We start from the raw sequence: 21,573 nt of genomic DNA, 5'->3' as shown, positions 1-21,573 counted from the left end.
TTGCTAATTCAAAGTCCACACAGTAGCTGTTCTATTTTTGTTCTTGGTTAAAGTTTATTTGCACCTGAATTTCTTGCTTGCTCTGTGCAGATCTCCTAGCAAACCTCTGGCCAGGAAGTTGTTGGGGGGAACTGACTGGGAGACAGTGAGCAGGAACAGCATATCAGATGAAAGACTGGAGACCCAGAGCCTGCCAACTCGCTCCCCACCTGGGACGCCTAATCAGTGCGCTCAAATTTTAGCCTTTATTTCAAACACCCATAATATGTATTTTGTTGTTGATGGTTAATGTATGTTCTAAAATGAATATTTGGGTGCATCCCAAAACAGAACTGCATGGAATAGTTCACTTATGTCAGGAGATCTTTAAAAAGTGAAACTCATTTGACTGTATCAAGTCAATGAACACATCAGGAAATAATTTTGTATTTTTGTAATATGTACCCAATTTCTGACCCAATTCTTTTTCAATTGAAACATTTCATTAACGATGATTTTCCCTTTTTAAAATTGAACTCATGTACGTTCTCCTCTCTATTTTTCTTTATTAAGATGCACCTCTAAGTAGCTAATGAATTCCAAGTCAATGCAAAAAATATATCCCAGTTGCAAATATTTCAAGGTTATTTCCATGACACATACTCAGTCCGTTGCTATTCGAATGAATATGCTTATTTTATAATCAAAAGTAGAAAAGATATCGTAACTCATTTGTCTACATTGTGAACACTCCACAATAGTAATGAATTTTTGGGCACAAAGACGGCCCTCACGTTGTCTCAAAAGCTTTGTGTTTGCGTGTGTTTCTTAGAAATTCCCTATTCACGCAAGAGGGCACGCGGCTACGCCCTTCGTCTGTCGGCCACCTGGTTGATCATGTGATACACACGTCGCCTAGCTTGCCCGTCTTCTCTTCGAATCATAAGTCGGCCTCCTCCACACAGGCCAACAGTATAAGCTTGGACTCCACGCCGTAAGTGTCCTACCGTCCTGCAAAAGTTAGGTCACTATTAAAGCTTTTTTCCCCACCTTTTGACGCACATTCCCTCACTAACTTGGATTTAGCAGCAATGCAACAGATTTCAGTTCTGTCTTCCATTTAAAAATAGCGGCCCCTGTAATTTTGTGGTTGAATTCTACTCATCTTTTGTTAGTGCCACTCTGTCTGACTGCTGAGTTGACTTTCATTTTTTTTGGGGGGGGGGGCGCTTGTATCTGTGGCCTCTCCCAGCAGTTCACACCCTCTTTGAGTGACACTTAGTTGAAACCTTTAGAAAGACAAACCCTTTGTCAAAACACTCATAAAATGTGCCTATAGTGAGTGAGGAGGGCGGAGTGGTTTGAATAAAAGCGTCAGTAGTGGGAATCGGCGGGTGTTTTCGGCATGTTTTATTGTCTTTAACCAATATAAACTGCCTAGTAAATTATTTAACTGGTCTGCAAAACATTTTCATAGGAACGGCAACATTATTGACAGTGTTCAATATGCCCATGGTTGCATTTCTGAAGTCCGCTTTCTGCTTAGTATCCTACTTGACTAATGACTACAAGTTAAAAACTGCATAAACACGAGTTCCAACAATTTCTGAACCACTGGTGAAAGGACTTCGATTTATTCATTTTTTTTAATCTATAACCACTTCCAGCAATTAGGCGTATGTAGCAGTAGTTGTTACAATTGTATTATTGTTAATGTTTTTTTTTATGTGTTCTGTTGTTAAAGCTCAGCTGTTGTGAAAGGCCGATTGTATTTTATTGATGTATTATCAACTGTTTTTTTCTCTTCCTCTTTGCACAAAGCAGCAGATATTTACTGTACTGCGGTATATATTCTGTTGCCTTCAAAGCAATGCACGCACACGCGGTTGCCAAATATTTGGGCCATTTGTTTGTTTTTGAGCCAAAATGATGACACAATCACCAGACACCACACATCTGCGGTTATCTTTCATTCTTGTCTGGTATGCATTTGCTCTTTTATCACGACTGTAATACATTTTCGATCAATCTATCTATCTATCTATCTATCTATCTATCTATCTATCTATCTATCTATCTATCTATCTATCTATCTATCTATCTATCTATCTATCTATCTATCTATCTATCTATCTATCTATCTATCTATCTATCTATCTATCTATCTATCTATCTATCTATCTATCTATCTATCTATCTATCTATCTATCTATCTATCTATCTATCTATTTATTCGTTCATTCATTCATTCATTCATTCATTCATTCACCGACGCTTCGGAAAGCTTTTGTGAAAACAAGTTGGCTTTGATGAATGCCACCATTTTTAATCATGTCCCTTATTATTCTTTGCCTGTCGCCTGCTCATTTTACTTGGCCGAAAGAGTAAAATGCAGTTTTTCATATGGATCAGGACTTCATAGGTCTCTGTAGCTCTTATACTTGACTCTAAAGGTTCGGATAATTTTATGCTGCCAGAAGTGTGTGTGTGTGTGTGTGTGTGTGTGTTTGCGCGCGCGCGTGTGCGTGCATGTGTGTGTGAGAGAGACACAAAGTGGCACCCGTAACACCAGTCAAAACAAAAGCAATAATGTTTGACTGCTACGCCCATCCCTAAGGAAGATCATGCTCCCTCACCCCCACCTCCACACACACACTTAACAGTGTGCGACGCCTGGCGTTTACCCTTGCCATGTTGCTGTTGGAAGCATTACCTGATGAACCTTCTGCATTCATGTCTGTCATTGCCACAGTGTTGTTCTCTGGGATGTTTTCTTTCCCTTTGAAAGCACATTGCATTGAAATAAATTCATTGTGACATAGACAATGATATCAACCCTCTCTGTCTCTTGGGACCTTTTTCCTCTCACTTGATCTTTTCTTGTTTTACTTTTTGTATGTGTTTTTAATTTAATGCTTGCTTCACTTTGTACAGGAGTAGTAAAATTTGAATAAACTATATCCACAGAATAAAGTCTCATTCTCTCTTCACAGTTCTCCTGACGGGGTGGACAGCCAGCCTCCAGCTCTGCCCCCAAAGCAGTTGAGCAGGAAAACCTTAAACCAGATTATCCAGGCCCACTCGCAGCAGAGCCTATTGGACAACCACCTCAACGAGATGTACGATGTTCCCGCCAACACTGACAAGACCACGGTCAGTCAAGGGACTGGATGATACAAAACACACACGTTAGTTAATTAAAAGAATTAAATTGCCCCACTGGGGAGAATGTGAATCTGAATTGCAGTCTGTCTCTGTTGGCTCTGTGAGTGACTGACAACCAGTCCAGAGCACCCTGCACTTTCGTTTCATAGTTTTGATGTGTGTCAATGTACGTTGTCCACACCTGACATTGTCAACTCTCTGTAAATATAGAAACCCTTCAGAATTGTGATATTATCTATTTGCTAAACAGTACCCAGTCAGCTTGCTAACTCAATCATGCTAAATGAAGCTTCATGTGCTCATAAAATGTGAACACCAGCCAAAAATGTCCACCCTGTTAGCAAGTTTACATATTTGCTGTCTTCCTTAATATTGTCCGCTTGCACTTAATTAAAAATGTTTTTAAGTAGCAAGGGGTTTGGAAACTTGACCATTATGCATTTCTCAAAGGCATCCTATTGTGATATTGACGCCACAGTTTAAGTTTAATCCATCCATCCATCCATCCATCCATCCATCCATCCATCCATCCATCCATCATCTACCGCTTATCCGGGGCCGGGTCGCGGGGGCAACAGCTTTAGCAGGGAAGCCCAGACTTCCCTCTCCCTAGCTACTTCTTCCAGCTCTCCCCGGGGGATCCCGAGTCGTTCCCAGGCCAGCTGGGTGACATAGTCTCTCCAGCGTGTCCTGGGTCTTCCTCTGGGTCTTCTCCCGGTGGGACATGACCGGAACACCTCACCGGGGAGGCGCTCAGGAGGCATCCGAATCAGATGCCCAAGCCACCTCATCTGGCTCCTCTCGATGTGGAGGAGAAGCGGCTCGACTCTGAGCCCCTCCCGGATGACTGAGCTTCTCACCTTATCTCTAAGGGAGAGCCCGGACACCCTGCGGAGAAAACTCATTTCAGCCGCTTGTATCCGGGATCTCGTTCTTTCGGTCACGACCCATAGCTCGTGACCATAGGTGAGGGTTGGGACGTAGATCGACCGGTAAATTGAGAGCTTCGCCTTTTGGCTCAGCTCCTTCTTCACCACGACAGACCGATACAACGTCCGCATCACAGCAGACGCTGCACCGATCCGCCTGTCGATCTCCCGCTCCCTCCTACCCCCACTCGTGAACAAGACCCCAAGATACTTGAACTCCTCCACTTGGGGTAAGATCTCCTCCCCGACCCGGAGTGGGCACTCCACCCTTTTCCGACTGAGGACCATGGTTTCAGATTTGGAGGTGCTGATTTTCATCCCAACCGCTTCACACTCGGCTGCGAAACGCTCCAGTGAGAGTTGGAGAGCCCCGTTTGAAGGAGCCAACAGCACCACATCATCTGCAAAAAGCAGGGATGAAATACTGAGGCCCCCAAAACGGACCCCCTCAACGCTTCGGCTGCGCCTAGAAATTCTGTCCATAAAGGTTATGAACAGAATCGGCGACAAAGGGCAGCCTTGGCGGAGTCCTACCTCCACTGGAAACGATTCCGACTTACTGCCGGCAATGCGAACCAAAGTTTAAGTTTAATGAGCCTATTAATCATGAATGATATCTGACTAGAGATGGTCAGCAGAGACAAAATGTTCCTTTTCTCAGCACTCTGTAATTGTACTCAGTTGTCAGAAAACAGAAGATAAATTAGGTTTAATGTATTTTTTACTTGTTCCTTCAGCTAAATGGAGTTGTCCCTCATGATAATCTGGTCTTGATCAAGATGAGACCTGATGAACATGGACGTTTTGGCTTCAATGTTAAGGTAAAAGAAGAAAATTCTCAATGGGACGTTTTATTTACTGTCCTATGCTTTTGTATGGGTTCATTGTCTTGAATTCTTTGCATGACAGAGTTCTATTTTCACAGTATTTATAGCATTGTAAGAATGATTTCAGAAGTTGACCAAATTTCCCTGAGCATCTGTGTGTGTGTGCTTCCAGGGTGGGGCCGACCAGAAGATGCCAATCATAGTGTCCAGAGTTGCTCCTGGAACATCAGTAAGTGAACATCCACTGCTTTGTAGTTATACAGTCAAGACCTTGTTTCAGCATATGGTAAAACAAAATGTATGTCCACAAAGCTGCCATTTGACTCTTTTGATCTTGTTTGTGCTTCAGGCCGACCTATGTGTGCCCCGGCTGAATGAGGGTGACCAGGTAGTCCTGATTAATGGACGGGACATCTCAGACCACACCCATGACCAGGTTGTCATGTTCATCAAGGCTAGTTGTGAGAGCCACTCTGGAGAGCTCATCCTACTGGTCCGGCCAAATGGTAAGATGTTGACGTTGTCGATCCCACAGCGGGTAAATTCACTGGTGACAGGATCCAAAGTAGATTTATAAGCCCGTTGGTAAGAAGGGGGGCGGGAAAGTGTACAGGTATTCCAACTACAGAGGGATCACACTCCTCAGCCTCCCTGGTAAGGTCTCTTCAGGGCTGCTGGAGAGCAGGGTTCGTCGGGAAGTCGAGTCTCGGATTCAGGAGGAGCAGTGTGGTTTTTCCCGGAACAGTGGACCAGCTCTATACCCTCGGCAGGGTCCTCGAGGCTGCATGCAAATTCATCCAACCAGTCTGCATGTGCTTTGTTAACTTGGGGAAGGCGTTCAATCGTGTCCCTCCGGGAGTTCTGTGGAGGATGCTTTGGGAGTTTCAGGTACCGAACCCAATGATACGGGCTGTTCGGTTCGCATTGCCGGCAGCAAGTAAGTAAGGTTCCCCGGGAAGCGCTGGAAGAAGTAGCTGGAGAGAGGGAAATCTGGGCTTCCCTGCTAAAGCTATTGCCCCCGCGACCCCACCCCAGATAAGCATTTGTGAATGGATGGATGGATACATAGATAGATGAATGGATGGAGTTAGTAATTCAAGTATTTTATTTTTAAAAAATTGCAGAGCAGTTTTCAAAAAACATTTGAAATGATTAGAATGGCCAGGTAACATGCAGAAACGTCAGTATTAATTGCACTTAAACGGACGATGAGCGGTTTATCGTGCACTTCAAATAGTATCTAGTTTTCAATCTAACAATAAATTTCAGCCAGTAGTTGTAAAAAAAAAAAAAAAGATGATTGTCAGCATCCTGACTACTGTCAAGGTGCCCTCAAGCAAGACGTGCATGTGATGTGCGTGCAAGCGCAAAATAGTTAAAGTGGCAATATCCATTTATCTGGCACGATATGTATGATACACCGGTTCAAAGATAAATGCATTGACTCCAACATTACCCGTACTGTAATACCATATTTGTTTGATGTTTGGTTTAATTTTAAATGATGAAAAGCTTCCTTTGCTTCATACGTAACCAGATGAAAAAGAAGCTAATGGAAATAAACGCAAACTCATCTGGTTTCTGCGTTTGGATGTTCATAATTATGCATACATTTGTCTTCAGATACATTTGTCGTCATACACTGACATCTAAGCTATTTATATTTAGCTCATCAAAGAGTTCCTCTACCACCTTCGGGGAGTGTTTGAAGATGATGAATCATTGGAATGCTTGGCGTTAAGTGGGCCAAATGGGGATTTACATCCAGTTATACATCAAAGCCGATACATATCATTTAATTTATTCTGCTGCTGTGTCATTTTAAATATCGTCATTGCGTTGGTAACGACATCGTCTTGACTGTCGATGTACGGACAGGAGCGGTCAGATGTTTACACTACACAGTTTAAAAATGAATTAATAAAACCCGCAATGTCATTCATGCGCACGAAATGTGTGTGTGTGTGTGTGTGTGTGTGTGTGTGTGTGTGTGTGTGTGTGCGTGTGTGTGTGTTAAAACACAACTGTATGCATTGATGAAAGAATCAATAGAAACCTTTGTTTCTTTTTGCTCCCCAGCCATCTATGATGTGGTGGAGGAAAAGGTGGACTCAGAACCCGATTTTCAGTACATCCCAGAGAAGTCCCCTCAGGACCCCAGCCAGCTAGATCAGCATGCCCTGAGGGACTCTATGATTGTCCTGAAGGATGGTCTGAGCAGTGGAGCCATACTAGCCCAGTTTGACGTGAGTTGAAATGCACAAATAATAATTCTCGCAGATGTGGTATTTTTATAAAAAATTACAAGTGATTTGATGAATTATCAGTCAAGTGACCTCAACTTACTGCTGTTCTTACAGCAACTGTACAGGAAGAGGCCGGGGATGAGCATGCTGTGTGCCAAATTACCTCAGAACGTTTCCAAAAATCGCTACAGAGACATCTCACCCTGTATGTGATTGCCACACAAGATTTACACCTAAATACTCAGCAACATATGTTCTGTTATGTATGACACACTTGCTGTCATTATTCATTCCGCCTTCTGTTGGTTTTGGTCTTTTCCTTGTCTGGTACGATTGGTCCTTCTGAAGATGATGCCACGCGGGTCATTCTGAAAAGCACAGATGACTACATCAATGCAAATTACATCAATGTAAGTTTTGATTGTCCTTTCTCTGATTTGTTTGCGGATTCACATTTGTTCACTGTGTCAAAAGGTTCACTATGTCTTATTTTCTGTGATGCATTTTTTAAAGCAAACAAAGCATCCATCAAGCATGACCTAACAATTTATTTGTGTCCTGCATTCTGAAAACACATATTCGAGACAAGTAAGTTCTCTGTATTTCAATCCCTATGTTTGCAGATGGAGATTCCCGCCTCCAGTCTCATAAATCGATACATAGCTTGCCAGGGTCCTTTGCCCAACACCTGCCCTGACTTCTGGCAAATGACCTGGGAGCAGGGTTCCTCTATGGTGGTTATGCTCACAACGCAGGTCGAGAGGGGACGGGTATGTTCAGAGTTTTCATTGAAAATCAGCAGTCATTGATTTCCTTTCTTGATATGATGAGAATTACAGTTGTCGATCCTGAGTATTTTTAATATATTTTTTTTTTTCGCCATTTGATTCTTCCCGAGTCATCCGTCTAACTTCCTCATTTAGGAACTTGGAGTTGTACTCTTTCAGCCCTTAAGAAGCTTCAGTAATCATAATTCATTCAATCAGGCAACAACTGAATGAATGTTATTGATTTTCTTCAACTGTGTGTATAACTCAGTAACAGGAGAATTCTATCAGCAAAGACCAGGTAACTTCCATGTGCCTCTCTATTTACAACGTCCTACTTGTCGGTTATAGGTGAAGTGCCACCAGTACTGGCCCAATCCAGACAGCAGCGCTCCCTATGGAGACTTCACCGTTACATGCCACAACGAGGAGGGCAATTCAGCCTTCCTAGTCCGGGAAATGACCCTCATGCATTTACAGGTGAGACAAGATGCAAAGATAATAATAAGATAATAAGATATCCTTTATTTGTCCCACACTGGGGAAATTTACAGCCTCCAGCAGCAAGAATGTAGGTAGAAAGATGAAGCCCTCTGAACATTTCACGTCAGTCACCAATATTAACACAGTTATCCGTATGCTCTTGGTATTGCTGAAAAGAATGTAAAATACCATTGCACTAGTGTAGGTTAATAATAGACGATATTACCTTCCTGACTCATGTGCAAATTGGGATTATGTCTTTGCCGTAGCAATGGAACTCCGCCCTAAACTGACGACCTCTTGTACCTCTCTCAAAAGGCGCTAATTATGGCATTAAAGATAAATTAACTCTGAAACAGTTATAATAATCCATTCAAAATTCTACCATTTTTAACAGAATGGTTCATCCTGAGCAGGATGTGGCATTCATGTTTATGCACCCAATACAGCCCGATTGAAGAACAAAAGAGGGCGAGGATGAAAAACAGCAGGGGAGATTAGAGAGAAAACATGGTGCGAGAGAGCGGCCAGCGTTTCGGGAAGAATGAACAGCCGAGGATCCAGAGGAGGTGTGTTGCCATAGTGAGCGGTGTGGGCTGTTCTTTTTCTGGCTCCCGCATGTGGACCACGTATTGAGATCTGGCTACCATGACAACCCAACCACCCCTCCCCTCCGTCAGTCAGATTCTTGTAAAAGAACAAAAACACAGAAGAGGAGTCAAAAGCAGAAAGGGAGACAACAAGTTTGCTCTAGTTTGCTGTTTATGGTCATGGTGGTTATTTTGCATTCTTTTAAATTAGAGACTACTCTACAGTCATTGTCTTTGCCGCAGGAGATGAAACAATAATAACAGGGTTCCTTTTCTATGAGTCGATGTTGTTTGTTGTGTTTAGATGTGCAATTCTTTCTTTGTGTGCACGTCTGTGTCTAGTTGACCTCCTTGACCATTTCCTACATAGCATAGCCTTTCAAAATGTATTGGTCTCGAAAGCAGCGTGACTGCCAAATGGTTGCCATAGTGAGCACGTTGCCGTGTTGAGGCAGCACAAGAAGTCTGCACTGAATCAGTGTTTGCGATAGGAAAAGATAAACAGTATGGTAATTGATTTCACAACATGGGTATCAGGACCAAAATGATCACAACTACTGTACTGGTGTTCTCATGACAACAAACGTAAACAAAACTGTTTCATTTTGAATTTGTAAAAAATATACATCATACATAAAATCAGGAAACGAGAGAGAGAGTCTTTTTCTCTTATGCAAGACCCCACAAAATCTACACCCTGGGCTGGTTGTCACCCAATCGCAGGGCACATACAGTAGATAACCATTCATATTCATAATCACACTTATGGATGAATATAGAATCTTCAATAAAGTTAACTTGCATGTTTTTGGAAGGTGGGAGGAAGCCGGATTAGCAACAAAATTAACTATGGAAGCCCGGGAAGAACAAGCTAACTCCAACCGCAAACCTCTGAACTGTGAGGCAGAAGTGCCAAGCACTCCATCTTACTGCACAAACATCCACCCTTCAAAGATGCTTTAATTTCTCTCAGCACTGAGGCTGACATTCTAATTATGTTCTTGTCATGGTCAGATCACATATGAAGAATTAGTGTTTGTATGTATAGATTTTACACCCATTTAGTTTCAGCCAGGCATCATGCAACCTGTTCATGACTGACGGTGTGAGCCCTTGGCAATAAGGTTTCAAATAGTTGATGGTGTTTTTTATCTGTCCCAGTAAAACTGACCACAAATCCCCAATCGTGTTTCTCTCTGATATTGTGGAGGCCGTATATTTTAGGCTAGAGGATGAATCCAATACATTTTTCAGTAAGTCATGTTGGTGGCACTATGTCTTTGTATGCATTTTCAGAGTGAGCAGCAGAGAGAGTTGACCCAAATCCAGTACCTGGCTTGGCCCGACCATGGCGTCCCTGATGACTCCACTGACTTCTTGGACTTTGTTGCTTTGGTTCGGAGCAAAAGGACCGGGCAGGACCAGCCAGTGGTGGTACACTGCAGGTACGAAGGATCATATAATATGGCAGATTAGAGCAACTGACACAAGATTTGTTGCTCATACACTAATTGGCACATAAATACCTGATCTTCCCGGCAGAGATCAGTCATCCATGTTCTTAATGCTCAAACAAGTGATTGGCAAATTCTTACCGTCATTGCAGAGTCAATGCATTGACTAGTCGATTCAACATATACAAGTTCAATTTGAGTTTGCTACTTGGACATACAGTTCAAATCTAGCCTCTGGTTCACCTCTGTGACTTTTAACATAAAGCCTTTTACCTCCTGCTTTTTCCCAGTGCTGGAATTGGTCGGACAGGTGTTCTGATCACCATGGAAACAGCGTTGTGTCTCATGGAGTGCGGCCAGCCGGTTTACCCTCTGGAAATCGTCCGGACCATGAGAGACCAGAGAGCCATGATGATCCAGACACCTGTACGTCAACCTACCTGTTTTTCAGTCATGCTTCACCATCGAACTTGAACTCATCTGTCTCCGTCTCCACCAGAGTCAATACCGCTTTGTGTGCGAGGCCATTCTGAAGGTCTACGACGAGGGACTGGTCCGACCGCTGTCGCCTGCCGCCTATCAGCTCCCAGAGAAGGTGGATGGCATCCGAGAAGAGGAGGAAGGGAATATAGAGGAGAGAGAAGTCAAAGCGGAGATAGGGGAGGAGGCGGCAGCTGTGGTAGACCTGCTGGAAGGAGGTTTGGATGAGGAGGAGGAGGACGACGACGACGACGACGAAGAGGTGGAGGTGCTTGACGTGGGGGAAGTGACAGAGGATGAAGTGGAGGAGCCCAGCATCGCCAGTGCCACCAGTGAGACCAGCGTCAACCCTGAACCCGATCCTGATGATCCGTGACACTTTATCAGAGGAAGCGGGAACAGGAGACGAGAACAAACGCACTGTTGCACTTTATAATAACAAAGATGGGAAGAACAAATAGACAACAAACAGGAAACGCATTGACAGGTTCCAATTCAAGAAGCAATTCTGCGATGTTGATAAGGTACCATTAGAGGCGGTTGTGTGTTCAGGGTACACACAAAGACATGTGGATGCGGAGTTGCTTGTGCCATACGTACCAAGGGGATGGGCTGTCCCATGGATGGAAGGCTTCCCGTCACCCTGTCCCCTTTGTGAGTGAGTCTGCCAGACAGACCTGCCTTTTTTTTTAACTTGATACAGAGATAAACCTTTTATCTTTTGTCCCTCCCGAAAGAGTATTTATTGTGTTTTATTTTGTGTCAAACCTTGTCCACTGAACAAAATGAGTTGTATGTTTTGTACCGGTCTAGAACATCATGCTTTCTCAGTCCACTTTAAGTAGTCCAGCAGTCTTATCCCTCTTAACTGCTTTGTTAACCGTTTGATTTGTGAGGATGGAAAAGCGAAGTGATTTAATTTATTTTTTTGATCTTTCTCACCTTTCTTGTTTCAGACTGACAGATGGACATTGGGAGGAAAATTTAGCACGATGACTTCGGTTCATTGCTTTGCGTTGGCAGACATCACACGGCATAGAGAAGAACAAAACAGTTTTACAATTTTCACCCATTTTTTGAACTTGCGCGCATTAATCGCTTAAAATGAAAGTGTCATTCAATTAAATTGGATCTCACACCACTTTATTTCACCCCCAAAATGATCAAACTTTGACAACATTTTCCACACTAAATGGATGGCATTGAAAATGTTTTTTTGTTGGTGGAGCTTCTTCCAACTGGGACTCATTTGGACAAGTTCCCCAATAGGAGTTTGAGTCCTGAAATGTGCCCAAAATGGCTGCTTTAAACCCAAATGGCCAATTTAGAACATGGATCCTGGAGTTCTGTTATTGAAATCTCTCATTCTCGGCATTTCTATAAGTCAAACATTTTTACGAGATCATGTTGAGGACCTCTGGAATATATTGCTCTCAGATTGCTCTCAGGAGTCCCCTCTTCCTCCACTAATCGGAAACCATTTGGTGAGTCCATACAGATATGAAGCCTGAAAAACAAACATGTCACACTATTGGAAAAAAAATACCCCAAAATCTTAACATTGAGTTGTATTATTCGTAACATGCAGCACTTTAAAAAATAAAAAATAAACATCTTTTTTTTCGGGTATCAAGTGGTACACCATCATTTCAAGGTACTTGATTTTTAAGCTTATTTGAATGGCAGTTTGAGTGTTCACCTTCCCGAGTGATCAATTCCAGCCTGGAATTTTAACTTATTTAACACGTCTTTGTTTTTCATTAGTTTTGTTTTTTTTAATTGATAAATTTAACATTGTCCATAGCTGTATGATGTGTAAGTTTTCATCGCCTTCGTCAACGACTGGATGAGTTTTGTTTCAAAAATTCTCTTTTCAGTCCTTCTCTACGGTTGCATCTCAATAAATTAGAATGTGTGGAAAATGTGATTTTTCTTATGGTTCTATTTAAAAAGTCAAGCTTGTCAAATATTTAGATTAATTACATACAAGGAGACATACGTAATGCTTTCCTATTTGGTTGTTGTAATTGGGTGTGTTCCAATCAGGGTTTTAGGCTGCCACTTTCAATAAAGATGATCCATGAGTGAGCTTGCCCGATACCGATTGCGGTATTGATCACTGGATTAGCTGCGGATTTTTCAGTTTTACACCTGCTCAGTAATTACTTTTTTTTAAAACAATTGATTAATGTCATTTACACTGGTCAACAGCTAATTTTAATTAGAAATGTCTGTGTATTTTTGACACTGATTTAATAAATATCTTTACTTTTTTCCTAGCACATCGGGTTTTTTAGATATGCTCATTTTTTTGTTTTTACAAGTTTGACCTTCACAGACGTCATCATTTTAACAGAAATTAGGGAAAGAAGTATTTTCCCCTGTGTTCCTAGATTCATGACAATACAGTATAATATCAGCTTCCCCTTTTTGAATTGAGCTATGGAAATAACTGAATTTATTCACCATATTCTAGTTTATTGTGATGCAGCTGTATAACTTCTCCTTGTTCTCCTCTGAATATTTGGAGCTGTCTGTTCTAAGCCTGCTTGTCTCTTAACTGGAATGAAACATTGTGCCATAAAAGCGTTTCCCTCTTTGACATGATAATTTTTTAGTCTGTCCTGAGAAAACCAGCTTATGTTCAAATTGTCCTTAGCCCACCCTTTTATGCCGAATTTAGTTTGTCCCCGATCAAGAAGTTTAGTCCTCCGAAACTCATTTGGCTTTCATAGCACATCTCGTCCATCCTCCATGCTCCATGTATTGTTCCCTCCACATGTTGTGTTGGAACAGTGTAACCGTGCGTTTGTTTCTCCACAGAACATCCTCAAGCTTTTTTTTTCCCTTAAGAAAAACAACACTACAATCACTCTGTCCCTTACAGCTAACTTTGCATTCAGTTGATCATTATTTAAATTTTATTTAGTTTAAAACTAACGCTTTTTAAAGTTCTTTGAGTGCCGCTTTGGCAAGACAAACTGGAATAAAACTTTAATGGCATTTTACCAAGATAAAATCCTTGCAAGTGTGTGCAACTCTACCAGACATCTAGCTAGGAGCTGTATAACTGAAATGTTTTGTTAATGACCCATAATTGATGAATTTGGGGTACTGAATGATGTTAGTTTTAGAGAGGTCTCAAAATGGGAAGGGCCAGCTTTAACTGTATTTTTTTGCAAAGATAAAACCTGTTTTAGATGGCTCGGCAAAGGATAGCACTTTGTAGAATGCTGAGTAGCAAATAGTGCTACTGAAATGGAAAAAGTTCCTTTTTTTATGTTTAGAATTTATTTCTTTTTTTAAGACATGAGTAGGGGAAAAAAGAAAAGAACTTCTGACTACACAGTGCCACTTGTTAATTTTGTGTAAATAATGCTAGACCCTGTAAATACAATGTTGTATATTAAAAAAAAATCTTTAAAATAAAAGGGAAAATCAATTGTGAGCACAAGTACTTTGTTGTTGTTTTCCTCTGGATGATTCAATTGTTCCACAACTGGTGTTTACTTCCAAACTTCTTGATTTGACTTGACACAATCTCTACCGGCGAGTATATATGCTAAAACTCCGAGACGGTGTTTTTCCTTATATTTTAAATGAAGCTTTTTTTGTGTGTCGTACCAATGTCTTGTTTCTTTCTGACTGGATTCCTGGTTTTACTGGTGCTTTGAACGTGTCTATAAGCTTGATTGTGAACAATTAAAGCTTGTCTGTCAAAGCATGGCAATGTCGCTTCAGATTTACACACTGCAAAAGGGAGGTAAAGAGGACTCAATGAGCACTTTCTATTTTGATAGCCATTGCTGATCTTTTTTTCATATCTACAGCGGTCAAATGTTATATTTTGTTATATGAAAAATGAGACTCGGATAAATCATTATTATTATTATTATTATTATTATTATTATACAATAATATTTTTCCAGCACTATGACCTATAACCTGTACATCACAATTGAAAAAAAAATAGAGATAAAAACAAACAACGTCGGTAATGTGATTGCACAAATGTGCACATCCTCTTACAAGCGGAAGGCGTGGCTTAGTTCTAAACGAACCAATCACATTCAAACTCATGTTAAATCAAATTCAGCACGCAGCTGACACCATCTGAAGTGCCTCTGATAAACCTAAAGTCAAGGTCAGCTGTTCTAAAAGGCTTTTCCTGCCATTGGTTTGCTTTCTCACAGAAACCTGAAAGTCTGGTGTGAACACAGACTGGTATTTGGAATGGTTTATAATTCTTTCCACTGTACCTTAAATAAGGCTGATCTGTAAATGTCAGCAAAAGCTTACTAGAGCAACTGGAGTTCATGTGGGTGTACAGAGGCCCTTTAAATGGTGGCAGCTGAATGATGACTCCCATTTTACATTCATTTAAATTTGATTAGTTGATTCTGAGCACAGCCACAACCCCAATAATATGGTGTGCACACTTGTGCAACCACATGATCTCAGGAGTTTAATTTTTTTAATGCCCTTTTAAAGGCTTTTTTAAAAACTCTGACACACCCGACCCTTGTGAGAATAAGCGGATTTGAAAATGGATAGATGGATGGATGGTACAAATAATGTATTTCAATCAGTTGGACATTTGAAACATTTGGGAAGGGCAAGCTAGGTTATGGTGCATTTTAGGTTAATCTTCAAATTTCACCCATGCCTGAATATCCATAATTTTGGGAAGTTGAAAAACACTGTTCTAAATTATCCAGTAGAGGGCGCTTATGATTATTTAAAAATATCTACTCTTTGTTCACGACTGAATTAAATGTGCAGTCGGAAAACACTAATGCGTACATACAGTAAATATGTGTATGAAAATCACCTTGGCGTCATAAAAATAAAACAGTCAAATGAAAAACAGTAAGTTGGAAGGTAATTGAGCGGGCTATTTTTTTGGTAACCTCGAAATGTCATGTGAGGCTGTCGTAAACTATGAATTACTTCATTCATACCAGGGGGTTGTTGAATGACTAAATGCATCTGTGCCATTGTTCTGTTATTTCAATTTTACTACCAAATTGACTTCAAAACAAATTACTTAAGTTCCTGTATGAACTTATATAATACCAAGCCTCCAAAGTTGTGAGAATCAAAATGAGTCCTGTCTCTTTAAAAAATACTAATCACGTTGTTGTTTGGGTTTATGTGGCGTCACTTCCGGGGGAAAGCTTTGCCTCCTACTTTTTTTTTTTAGTTGGGACCTAGGAGAAAAAAAATCTCGCAAGGGTCGTGGGGCGGAATGAAATAGCAAGCAGAGTTCGAACGCTTATCATGCTTCATGTTGCTCTTCGGTCATCTAAAATGCAAGTGGGCGTGCTTTCGCACTGGAATTAACGCAGGCGATTCGGTAAGTATCTCTCGCTTCTTCATTCGAACCGCATTCACAAGTGTCTCCCACAGCCGGACAAGTGTATCTTACGTCCAGCCAAAGAAAGCACCAGGCGGCGCTTGTTTTACGTCACCGTACCGTCAAGTAGAAATGGTACGCCCGCAGTACAGTTGCAGGCATGTTTACGGCTTGGCTAGTGCTTAAAATCAAGCGCACACCTGTTGCTTTACTTCCTACAGGTACTTTTTCACCCGCTGGCTGAGCTAATACAGCAGTCACGGTTCGTTTCTCTGTGTTCTTCCTTTGAATGAAGTATCTGATTAAATCAAAAGCCATAACCTAAATAGCAGCAACTTAATTGCCTTGCCCGCGACTGACTTTTAGTGTCATTGCCCCCTTTCCCACCCTGAAACGACGTCATTTTCTCAGCATTATTTGACGTGTATCAATTTTTGGCCATAAATGCTTCTTTAAAGACCGTGATAGGACGATACAAATCTTTTAATTATCTGTCAAGTAGTGAAGCACTGCACTATCAGTGACATACAGTATATAGATTATATGTTCCTGTATGTGTTAACATCATAGTCCAAATTTTAAACACATTCTAAATACACTTTACTAATCCATCTAAAGTAGTTAACCATTGTACTTTCAGTAAAATTTATACATCAACAGTTGGCCATCTATGTACACCTCTGTCACTTTACACATTATACATAATTTCATGTATGTTTCATCATCATAGCCTATGTTATAAACACCTTTGTGTGATACAGGTGGTGTAGTGTGTGTGACCCTCCATCACTCCCAGCATGCTGAGTTTCCTGCGCAGGACATTGGGGCGACGCTCCATCCGCAAACATGCTGAAAAAACGCGGCTACGGGAGGCCCAGCGTGCTACAACGCACATCCCAGCTGCTGGAGATGCCAAGTCCATCATCACTTGCCGAGTCTCCTTGTTGGACGGGACAGATGTCAGCGTCGACCTGCCGGTAAGAGCAATCCTAATGAGTTCAAGTGATGTCAAAAATGCAATGAAAAGCAGTACAAAACTACAAATTTGAACACATTACGCCAATGTAATAAGCCATTTAAGTGAATACCTCTCACTTATATATAATGTGTGCAATGGACAACTACTGATAACTAAAGTACATGTTTGTGCAGCTTCTGCTTTCAGATCTTCTAAGTAGGAGAATGATTATATGTTTAAGTGAGAGAAAACCAGTTAATATAGAAAATTTCATTGATCCCACGTGTGGTTTGTCTGAGGCTGTGGCTTTAAGGCAAGAGTGAATAAAGATAAATGACTGGTGTGTGATTGAAGCGCAACACGAATCTTTGTCACTCAGAGCTCAGTTACTCACAAAGTTATGATGATTTTAAATCGATAACTTAAATCCACACAAATGAACCGCTACATGAGCTTTTTTAAATGCTCTGAAACATACTTGATAATTTATCATTCTGTACATGGAGATGATGAATGTATCTTTGATTTTTATTTTATTTTTTTTAAAGTGTGTAAATGTGGCTCATTGCAAATTAAAAGTAGTTGTATTAGTGGGAATGTTACACTGGTGAGCCGTAGCCGTGCTACTGACACAACAACATCGCCGGCTACTGACACAACTTCAGTAGCTTCAGTAGCTGATCACCTGTAATTCCATGATCCTCTCTGGACAACACGCTTAATCACATGACCCCATCACATGACATGTGCGGCACCTCACTTTTGATTGCTCTTTGAAATGAGAGGTTTTCTTGTTTCCCCTTTTGCCCCTCTCAATTCACAACAAAGGCTTCCTTCCTCCATGCCACAGGCTTCTTCTATTGTTCACTGATTGCTTTCCAAACTTTGACCCACAATTAAGCTGGGAGAGAAAAAAAAATCAATTATACTATCAGTTCTGCTGTCGTGCATTGTATTGATAATGAGATTGATTAGCAACATTTGTGAAAACGATGGTGTACCTTTTCATATTTATGACAGTATAGTGTTGCGTTGATATTTGCCTTCCCCTAAAGTACATTATACCTTGAAACGTAAACGTGCAGTGTATGCTTATTAACTTTGCATTGTTATTAGATCATACCTTCCATTGGCATTAAATGTGTGTAATAATTTACATCTTTTTGCACCAGTGGACTGATTTTCAAAAATTTCTGATATTTCCAGGTACATTTTAAAATGTGGAATGTAATAAGTTTATTTTGTCCAGGAATTCAAATCAAAAAGTGATTTAAATATTAATCAATCACAGACCGGCAGTCCACCCCGACCTAATTTTGATTTTAAGAATATTTTTTATGATGAAATACTCTTAATTTCTTCATCATTATTTTATTGTTATCTGTGAGCAATCATCATCCAAAGAATTTTTCCAAAAAATCATGACTTTTGTCACCCTCTGTGTAATCTCGCTTTTTAAATTGAACAATTGAAGCAAATTATGTTTTCCCTCAATATTCTCATTTGTTGAGATGCACCTGTAGGGATTAATTTCATGAGTGGGTTACACACTAAACTAATAACCAGTCAGTCAAAGGAATGACCTGTAAAGATGTATTCACACTTTTAAGGTTTGGATTATTTGGTCATGTCAGGAATGTATAATCTGAAACCTGCCTGGTGCATATCAAAAGAGTGAACCGAGAGCAGTTGTAGAATTAGTCAAGGAGCTGCAGCAGGGGTACATGATGGAGCAAAAAAAAAAAGAAAAAAATCATTATTTTATTCGAATTTATTATTATTATTTAATCATTTAGCCATATCACCAAAATATGTCTTCACTTGAAAGTGGTCTATAGTGCAAAAACGTTTGGGAACCACTGTACTGTCACTGCACTGAAAAATACCGTCATTAGTTAATTGCTTTCGACTGGACTTTCAATTACTTTACAGTCAAATATAGATTTTTTTTTCAACCCTACTTCATTGTTTTAGTTCACACTTAATGGCTGGACAGACACTCTAGAGACCCAACTATTTGTATACTAGCAATTATAAAGTAAAGTTTCCATTCTACCATCCCCTTTAAGTTGGTTTAGTGTCGAACTATTCCAGTTACCCTCTTCATGATCCTTATTATTGTATATGTACACATTTCCTCACGTTGACTACACTAAAGTCCCCTGTCTGGGGACAAGCATACGATAGTAACGATATACAAAATGCAATTCAGACAAAATAATGTGTGTACAGGCAGGTTTTCTTGCATCCGTCCCCCTCTGTGCCTCACAGGGCAAACGGTTTCATAATGCCATGCCTGCTTTATTTTTCTTCCAAATATTTGTAGTAGGACTCCCAAAATGTAGTTGTATTAGAACCTTAAAGGTCTACTGAAATCCGATTCACGTCATTAGTTAAGTTCCAATTTGGTTCTTCTTTATAGGCAAAATAACCTTTTCACATTCCTAACTTTTGTCCTATTAATACTGGTGACTTAATGACACGGCGATATTAATAGGTGAGACTTATAAGCCACTCTTTTCAACACTCTTCACTTTTATGATAAATGAGAAGGGGGCTTTGCTGAGTCACTTGCATCTCTAGTGGCTAACAAGTTGGCGGTTAGCGCGTGTGGCTAATATCGGCAGTCAATCCAACTGCCTGTTTGTGTCGTGCCATGCCATCTCAAATGAGTAATCTTGACCTGCCAAAAGCATATCGGCAAGCTTTGATGTCTGACATATTTTAAAGATACAAATATTGTACTATTTGCACCCAGTAACTATTTACGATCGGTTATTTTTCACTGAATGGCATACTTTTTGAGATGTGCAACAGCAGCAGACTGGAGCCCTACTTATAGTCATGCAAATCAGTTTGTATTTCCTCATTTTAGTTGGCTTGTCGGTTCATTGACTGAACATATGCGCAAATCTTTTTCAGATAATATGTACCCTTCTTACTCAGTGGTTGAGACACATTTGTGTGATCACATGCCGAGAGACTGCAAAAGAACGAAACAAAAAATTTGAATTACTGTAACAAAGCATGGCACACATGCTCACACACAAACACGCATGGACAATGAGGCCTTTGTATGCTGTCTCTCTCCCTCCGGAGGGTACTCCAGGGGTACGCTATGCCTGCTCAGAGATGCCAACTAGTATGGGGCCTGAAAACTATTAGCGGTGTGTGCGGGAACACACTTCTGTCACTGATGATGGGTCATGTCCTTATATTTATTACATAGTTGTATCCAGGGCAGTTGGGAAAAAAATACAAGTAGGATTTGCTGTACAGTTAATGCATGAAAAAAGGGGTGCTTACAAAAAGCAGCAACAGTTATTTTATGACATGGCAGATTTTTTTTTTCTTCTTCGCTAAGCACAAAGACCAAAATGGTCACAAAACGTCAGGTGATCACATGGTGTGTTCAGCTTCCCCACTTCCCTCAGCTCCATGGTGTCTGGGGCACTTAAACCCCCATTGCCATGGCAACGCAGTCACCATGCCTCAAGTTGAGGTTTGGGAGACAAATGAGTCTGCGCGCGTGTGTTTGTGTGTGACTGTGCGCGTGTATGTGTGTGAGTGTGTGTGTGCGTGTGCGTGTGCGTGTGCGTGTGCGTGTGCGTGTGTGTGTGTGCGTGTGCGTGTGCGTGTGCGTGTGTGTGTGTGTGCGTGTGTGTGCGTGTGTGGGTGGGTGGGTGTGCGTGTGTGTCTGCATGTGAGGGAGAGATCTTCCAGTCCCAGGCAGAACACGGGCAGTAACTGGTACAGCCTTGCTGGAAACAGCAACTCCTATTCAGGCTATTTAGATTTACTCATAATGGTATTCAGTGAAAATTCACAAATTAAAACACAGTAATCACAAAACAAACATGAAAGAAAGACATCACAAATGATATCACAATTTTTGTGCTCGTGTTGCTTGTTTACAATGTCGGTTCTCCAATCAAGAAGATATTCAGCACTGAGAAACCTAACTGCTCTTTTTCTTTCTTTTCATGGGTACCCTCATTAGAAAAAAGCCAAAGGTGAGGAGCTGTTTGACCAGATCATGTATCATCTGGACATAGTAGAAAAAGACTACTTTGGACTACGCTTCATGGACTCTGCACAAGTTCCGGTGAGACAGATTTTCTTTTGAGCAGTTCCCAGGTGATTTAATACCTTGTCTGTGATATCCTTTCCTCTGAAATAGAATCTGCATGTATGTTGGGCATGGACTGGTGCTTGAAGAACACGAATAATTAGATTACAAAAAAAAAAAAGCTGAAGCAAAATCAATGCCTGAAAGCTTCACAGTAAGCCTTTTCCACATGGACTAATGTTACTGCTGACACACGCACCACTGCATGTA

The 21,573-nt window shown here is 40.9% G+C and overlaps 2 protein-coding genes across 6 annotated transcripts in view; both read left to right on the top strand.

Moving 5' to 3' along the window:
- ptpn4a (protein tyrosine phosphatase non-receptor type 4a) overlaps nucleotides 1–14,368 on the top strand; it is a 64,555-nt gene extending 50,187 nt beyond the window's left edge. The window contains exons 14-28 of one of the 2 annotated variants that reach the window (XR_007965238.1): nucleotides 91–225; nucleotides 812–973; nucleotides 2,973–3,132; nucleotides 4,811–4,894; nucleotides 5,073–5,129; nucleotides 5,250–5,406; nucleotides 6,980–7,146; nucleotides 7,261–7,351; nucleotides 7,495–7,556; nucleotides 7,770–7,916; nucleotides 8,265–8,393; nucleotides 10,283–10,431; nucleotides 10,731–10,866; nucleotides 10,940–11,574; nucleotides 11,877–14,368. Coding sequence is in view for 1 of the 2 variants with exons in the window: in XM_052081445.1 (XP_051937405.1) it covers nucleotides 91–225; nucleotides 812–973; nucleotides 2,973–3,132; nucleotides 4,811–4,894; nucleotides 5,073–5,129; nucleotides 5,250–5,406; nucleotides 6,980–7,146; nucleotides 7,261–7,351; nucleotides 7,495–7,556; nucleotides 7,770–7,916; nucleotides 8,265–8,393; nucleotides 10,283–10,431; nucleotides 10,731–10,866; nucleotides 10,940–11,296 (1,993 nt within the window). In the remaining variant the exon portion in view is untranslated. Of the gene's footprint in view, nucleotides 1–90; nucleotides 226–811; nucleotides 974–2,972; nucleotides 3,133–4,810; nucleotides 4,895–5,072; nucleotides 5,130–5,249; nucleotides 5,407–6,979; nucleotides 7,147–7,260; nucleotides 7,352–7,494; nucleotides 7,557–7,769; nucleotides 7,917–8,264; nucleotides 8,394–10,282; nucleotides 10,432–10,730; nucleotides 10,867–10,939 lie in introns of both variants that reach the window. The other variant, XM_052081445.1, reaches the window with a different exon arrangement.
- A 1,721-nt stretch (nucleotides 14,369–16,089) lies between these two features.
- Nucleotides 16,090–21,573, top strand: part of epb41l5 (erythrocyte membrane protein band 4.1 like 5) — a 29,042-nt gene continuing 23,558 nt past the window's right edge. For 3 of the 4 annotated variants that reach the window (XM_052081458.1, XM_052081457.1, XM_052081456.1), the window contains exons 1-3: nucleotides 16,091–16,276; nucleotides 17,038–17,253; nucleotides 21,235–21,339. In XM_052081458.1, the coding sequence (XP_051937418.1) occupies nucleotides 17,074–17,253; nucleotides 21,235–21,339 (285 nt within the window). In that variant the 5' untranslated portion in view covers nucleotides 16,091–16,276; nucleotides 17,038–17,073. Of the gene's footprint in view, nucleotides 16,277–17,037; nucleotides 17,254–21,234; nucleotides 21,340–21,573 lie in introns of all 4 variants that reach the window. The other variant, XM_052081459.1, reaches the window with a different exon arrangement.

The sequence above is a fragment of the Hippocampus zosterae genome, chromosome 12 (genome assembly GCF_025434085.1).
Source record: "Hippocampus zosterae strain Florida chromosome 12, ASM2543408v3, whole genome shotgun sequence".
NCBI lineage: Eukaryota > Metazoa > Chordata > Actinopteri > Syngnathiformes > Syngnathidae > Hippocampus > Hippocampus zosterae.
The sequence above is the reverse complement of the archived record's forward strand: the minus strand, read 5'-3'. Positions and strand labels throughout refer to the sequence as shown.